General features: G+C 54.9%; 1 protein-coding gene across 1 annotated transcript; it reads right to left on the bottom strand.

The window, feature by feature from the left end:
- Positions 1-2643: 2643 nt before the first annotated feature.
- LCAT (lecithin-cholesterol acyltransferase) lies at positions 2644-6011 on the bottom strand (the record flags this gene model as incomplete). The annotated part of the gene is made up of 6 exons (XM_080704502.1): positions 2644-3218; positions 4328-4552; positions 4634-4729; positions 4844-4959; positions 5036-5192; positions 5858-6011. The coding sequence occupies 6 exons, from the start codon at positions 6009-6011 to the stop codon at positions 2644-2646; spliced, it is 1323 nt and encodes a 440-aa protein (XP_080560628.1).
- Positions 6012-6483: the final 472 nt, after the last annotated feature.

The following is a 6483-nucleotide window of genomic DNA, read 5'->3' as shown; positions in this document are numbered from 1 at the left end:
CTCTTTCCCATGATTTTGGAAGTTTCTGCCTTCTCTGGGTTCTTCCCTTGGGTCACTAAGACTTCACTTAAGGTACTCTGGATCTCGAGTCTGTGGTATCTCAGTCCCCACTACTCCTTTACTAGGTTGTATCGCAGAGTCTCAGACCCAGGGAGTCAATCGAGGCTGCTTTAGACCATGGGGGTGTGCCAGGTTGGGTGTTCTCCTATGGTGTGATATCTCTGCCACCGCCATTCCCCCACTGGGTCAAGTCCCTGGGAGTGCAGTACTGGGGTTTCTTCTCTAGGAGCCGCAATTTGACTCACTGTTGTTGAGTGCGCAGATGGAGCTGTAGTGGACTTGGTGAATTCGCTGCTGCTGCCTCCAGTGGCAATATGGCGCCGCTGCCATGCCCTCGGTCGTGATGCTGGCGTATTTCTTCTCTGGTTTTGCGCTCCGCTCTGAGTCCCTGCAGGGTGTGCTGAGCCCAGCCACTGGGAGATTTAGATGCTCCCTGCACCGAAAAATCTGCCGAATCCCACCCGGCTGTTCAGCAGTGGCTCACCTCGGCTCGCTGTCCGCCACTCCTCTCTGGAGCATGGTGGGCTGTTGAGTGCATTGGTCTGGTGCCGTCCGGTGAATTCGCCACTGCCGCCGGCAGTAACACACTGTTGCTACATTCTTGGCCGTGAGGCGGGCATATCTCCTCTGTGGCTCTGAGCTCCGTTATGAGTTCTCCTCCTCTCTAGAGCCTGGTGCTACAAGGAAAGATGGCGCCCGCTGCTCCGCGCCATGGCTCCAGCCGCAGCACTGCGATCTGGTTTCTTTCTGGTGTCTCGTTTTTCCATCCCTCTTTTTCTCTGTCCCTTGTAATTACATTTTTTGTTTCTCTGCTGATGGTGTTTTCTGACTATGAAAGGCGTTGATTTTGTAGTAATAGAGATTGGTTGTTAGCGGGGCTTGTAAGCTCCGCTTTTCTCTGTCGCCATATTCCCAGAAGTCCCAGCCTCAGCTACTTAGCGAGGCTCTCAGCAACTTAGTGAGACCCTGTTTCCAAATAAAATACAAAATAGGTCTGGGAGTATAGCCCAGAGGTAGAAAGCCTCTGGGTTCTACTCCCAGTACCACCAAAAAAAAAAAAAAAATAGGCCTAGGAGTATAGCTGGTAGGTGGAATGACCCTGGGTTTAGCGTTTAATTCCTAGTAACACACACACACACAAAATAAGAGAGACAAAATTTTCATTATTTTACGTATCTATATTCTCCCCTCAAGGGGGCAGTATTGCTCACTTTGGAAATCTCTGGATAAGGCATAGCTCAGTGGTACAGCCCCTACTTAGAATATGTGAGACTCTGGGTTCAATTACCAGCATTGAAAAAAAAAAAAAAAAAGAGTCCGTCAATCCTACATTACTGAATTGACCCGATTTATGGCCATCATTTCACCAGATTTTGTGTGTGATACTGGAAATTGAACCCAGTGGCATTCTACCTCTAAGCTACACCCCCTCAGCCCTACTTTTTTTTTTTAATTTGGAAACAGGGTCTCACTATATTGCTGACAGCCTCACTAAATTGTTGAGGCTGGTTGGGCATGGTAGCACACACTTGTAATCCCAGTACTTGGAAGGCTGAAAAAGGAGGATTGCAGGTTCATGGCCAGCCTCAGCTACCTAGTGAGACTCTGCAACTTAGTGAGACCCTGTTTCAATATAAAGAATAAAAAACAGGGCTGGGGGTATAGCTTGGAGGTAGAATGCCCCTTGGTTCCATCCCCAGTAGCACACACACAAAAATTGTTGAGGCTGGCTTCGAACCTTTGACTCTCCTGTCTCAGCCTCACAAGTACTGGGATTACCAATATTTGCTATCACACCCGGTTCACTTCACCAGATTCTAAACTTCTTTTTTGGTATTGGGGATTGAACGTAGGGCCTGTCTTCTATTGAGCTATACCCCCAGCCCACAGATTCTAAACTCTTGTACATCCGTCACCCTGTCAGCACTCAGAAGGCTGTCTTACTTGTTCCTTGGGGAGCTGGGACCCTATAGCTGTGGGTACAACTGGCTCCAGTCCCCCACCAGAGAGGCAGGCACAAGGGGGCTGTCTGGATAGCTCAATCAGGAGAGTAGGAAAGGAAACTGCATCTATTAGGCTGTCCAGTCCCAGCCCTTGTTTTTACTCTGACACAGAGTCTTACTGAATTACGAAGGGCCTCAAGTAGCTGAGCCTGGCTTCAAACCTGTGCAATCCTCCTGACTCAACCTCCCAAATGCTGGGATTACAAGTGTGTGCCACCATGCCTGGCTTCGAATCTTAGGCTTTTTAACAATTTTTAAAAAATTTATTGAGAGTGTGTGTGTATGGTACTGAGGATGGAACCCAGGTATGTTCTACCTCCGGGTTATGCCTCCAGCTTTGCCTTTTCTTTTTAATTCAGAAACAAGGTCAATTGCCAAGAGCCTCACTAAATTGCTGAGGCTAGATTACAGGGGTGCATCACCACGCTTGGCTCAGTCTTTGATTTTAGCAGAGCCCATCTTGTGCCACGCTCTACTGAGCACCAGGCCTGGGGCTGGCGAGGTGTGAATTCTGCTGCGGGAATCTAGATGTGCCTCCGTTCCAACCCACAGCACACAGGATGTATTGCAGTAAAGGTCTTTATTCAGGGGACTGGGGGTCTGGGCTGGCAGCTGAGGGTGCAGGGGTGCCGTGACGGTAGGCCCCGAGCAGAATGGCATTGATCTGCTCCAGTGTCTGGTTGCTGAAGACCATGTTGAGGTGCTGTGTCCCCTGCAGGGGCAGCAGGTGCACGGGTTGTGGCTGGCGGCCCTGCCAGTGGCTACAGAGCTTAGTGCTGCGTGTGGCAACTGTGTCATCACCATCCTCGTAAAGCACCCCCACAGGGTCTGTGTAGGGGAAGCCATGGTCGTAGATGTAGGTATGGGGTGTAGGCAGGCCCACGCCATACAGACAGTATACTTCCACGCCCGGGGCTGGGAGTTCTGCCAGCAGGTCATGTGACTGTAGCCACATGTACCAGCCGTCCTCAAAGTGCAGGTCTGCAAAGAAGCGCTGGAAGTCACTGAACGTGTAGTTGAAGCTTGGTGTGGAAATGAACACGTGGTCCTCGGGCCACACCCGGCGGGCAGGGAACATCCAGGGAGACGTGGTGCTTATGCGCTGCTCCTCTTTCAGCTTGATGCTGGACATGATGGGGATGCCCTGGTTGTCACCTGTGAACACGGAGCAAGGTGGGACGGGGAGCTGGGCCCAGCTGCCTCCGGCCCACAATTTGCCCCCAGACTGAGTGCAGCAGGACACTCAAGCTTGTTCCTGCCTCATCCACACCTGGAATCCAAGAGATCGGCTGGAGCAGGCCTGGTATTCAGTAGGTGCCCTATGTGTGTTTATTAAATGAGAGGTTATGCTGTCTCTGTAAGACAGAGCTGTAGAAGCCCCCAATCAAGAGTGTGGGGGCAGCTTCCCGAGGGTGGGTATGAATGGTGTGGAGGGTGCTGGCTAGTTGTTCTAAAGGCGTGTGGGGCTTTCTGCTGCACAGGGGTTACAGGGCTGTTTGGGATGAGCGGAGACAGTGCCTGCTTTGACGTTCAGTGACAAAAATCTGGTGAGTCTCCCTCACTAGACTGTGCGTGCCTGGGGAAAGCCAAGCCCGGCAGTGCCCAGCACACAGGGGGTATGGTGGCTGTGTCGGTGCAGGGTCCTTGCAGCTACATCTCAGGAAAGGGCAGGCTCTCACTCTGGTGGACCTGTCCCCAGCAAAGCAAATCCTTGGGCCAGGGGCTCCTGGGAGCAGAAGGTACCTGAAGACAAAGCTGGGCAGGCAGCACCTGGGGCCCACACGCAAGGAACAAACCCTCAGGGTGAATGAGATTGCTGGGCTTTATTTCCTCTTACTTCCTCTTTGTCATTATTACATAGACTCTGGATTTTGTTGTTCTGCGTTTTCTGTTACTCTTTTTGTTGTAGTGCTGGGGATTGAACCTAGGGGCACTCTACCTCCTAGCTACACCATCGGCCCTCTTTACTATTTATTGTGAAACAGGATCTCGCTAAGTTGCTGGGGTTGGCTGTGAACCTGTGATCCTCCCGTCTCTGCCTCCCAAGTACTGGGCATACAGGTGTGGGCCACCATGCCTGGCTGACACTCTGGAAGGAGCACTCCTAATGGCCCCACCAGGACCACAGTTCCTGGGGGACTGATGACAGTGGGCACGCCCACAGTGCTAGAAGATGCCCTCAGATGCCGCGCGCAGAGCCAGCTCCACGTCAGCTTCATTCTATCCCCGCCTCCCCCAGGACCAGTGATGAGAGGCCTCCTCACCTGAGGCCAAGACCAGCATGGGCTTAACAGAGCCGCCCCAGGGAGCCCCAAGAGAGATAAAACCATCAATAAAGCGGTCCTTCCAGGACTGGGGCTGACGCAGCAAGAAGTAAAGCAAGTGCAGGCAGCCAAGGCTGTGCCCGATGAGGAAGACAGGCTTCCCATAAGCGGCGTGCATCTCCTCCACCAGCCCTGCCAGCTTCCGGTAGTATTCTTCCTGATGTCCTGCGGGGGATGGAGAGGTCAGGACAGTTGGGGTCAAGGGCCACCTGCCCCGCCCCACACCCACCACCTGCAGACACTCACTAGGCTCCAGCCGCCAGTCGTAGGGGGCAGCCCGCACCGTCTCATCCCGCACATACCCGTTGTTGACCAGATTCTGTACCAGTGTGTGCATGTAACCTGTGGGAGGCGGCAACATTCAAGACTCTGGCTACAACACCTGCGACCCAGACCTGCTGGCCCCACAACCAGTGCCCCGGGCCTTCCCCCCCCCCCCCCCCCCCGCACACATACCTGCTAGCTTATTGTCATCCAGGTACTCAATAGAGTAAGTCTTGCCAAAGCCAGGGACACGGATCTCTACACCAGGCGCATTGGACATGTACCCAGAGGTGCGGTTGTAGATAACCCTGGGGACAGCGGGACGTTCAGCAGCCGGTAGCCAAGGGGCAGGTCTGTAGACCAGGCAGAGCACATGGCACATACCTGGTGTTATCGATCCAGCAATTCACCCCAAGGGGTAGAAACATATTGAGATCCAGCCAGATGGTAAAGAAGTCGTCCGTCTTGCGGTAGCACATCCAGTTCACCACATCCGGCTTGTCCAGCTTGGCTTCTAGCTGATTCCCCATGCAGCCAGGCACTGCAGGCACCGGATCTTACTCTGGCCTCCTTGGCTCCCCCCATGACTCCACCCCCGGGCCAGCCCCAGCGGTCCACCTCCCACACGCTCAACTCCCAGGCACCAAAGACACTTATCCTCTCCACATCAGACACAGCCCCACCGTACCCCCAGTAACCCAAAGCCCACGCTCCCCGGGGAAGATAGAGAAACCAAGGACGCTGGCTCCTGCCCCCACAGAGTAAACATCCAGCCTGGCCTCCCATTATTGCCAAAGTCCAAGGGGAGAACAAATAGGTATGGGGGTTGAAGGCTGGGCCTGGAGTAGTGGGCAGGCTGTCATGGGACTCTCCTGCTCTAGGCTGGGCATCTCACCCTTGCTAAGGTGGTGGCGGAGGAAGGAGTGATAGGGCCTGACCCAGGGTCTAGTGTGCTGCCGCTGACCACACCCTGGCCAGTACCACTGCCAGATCCCGTCCCCTAGCCTTCTCCAGGAGCCTTCCCCTCCCTGGAGGAGACAACTCAGAGAGAGAACAGTGTCTTGGGGGAAGGGGCGATTTCTCTGCAGGATAAGCCCCTCCCCACACTGAGGCAGGTACTGGGGATCATGCAGGGGCAGAAGGGCCTTGGTAGCCTCTGCTGCTAGGGGCTGGGCCTGGTGTAGCAGGGGCCTGGCGGGGGCTTACCAATGATGACCGGCCGTGTGCGGTTACTGAGCTCAGCCTTGGGCGTGGTGTGCGGGGGGAAGAGCACATTGAGGAGCCAGAAGGGGGCGGCAGGGGGGAGCAGCAGTCCCAGCAGCAGCAGCACCCACTGCCATGGGGAGCCAGGCAGCCCCATTCCAGCCCTGTACCTACTGCCAGAGGAGGCAGTCCTGGGCTGGCCTTATCTGCTATGGGTGTGGGAGGGGCCATGGGGCCTGTGGGAGGGATGGCCTGGCCAATGGGGCTGGCCAGAGATTGCCATTGCTGGGAAGGGGCACAGCCTCAGGGCGCAGGCTCTGGGCCTGGGTTCAGTTCTGCCTTCTTCCCTGGCGCCAGGGGAAACAGAGCTGGGGCAGCGGGAGGCCCAGAAGTACACAATGTTTTATTGAAAAAAGTCAGGCCTCAGCTAGGCCAGCCCCATTCTGCTGGCTTGGTGGGGGTCCCGGCCCACAGCCGCCTGTGCCAGGCCTTCCTGCAAGCAGATGGGCTCGACCCCCCTCCCTTGCCGCCCTTCCCTCTTTGATGGTGACACTCAAACAATAAATATACAATAAATAGTGCTCCTGGGCTGGGCTGGGCCTTCAAACCCCACATCAGCCCCCACCGGT

This window comes from Muscardinus avellanarius (assembly GCF_963383645.1).
Source record: "Muscardinus avellanarius genome assembly, chromosome: 10".
NCBI classification, from domain to species: domain Eukaryota; kingdom Metazoa; phylum Chordata; class Mammalia; order Rodentia; family Gliridae; genus Muscardinus; species Muscardinus avellanarius.
Note: the sequence above shows the minus strand (reverse complement) of the source record. Positions and strands in the feature narration are given on the sequence as shown.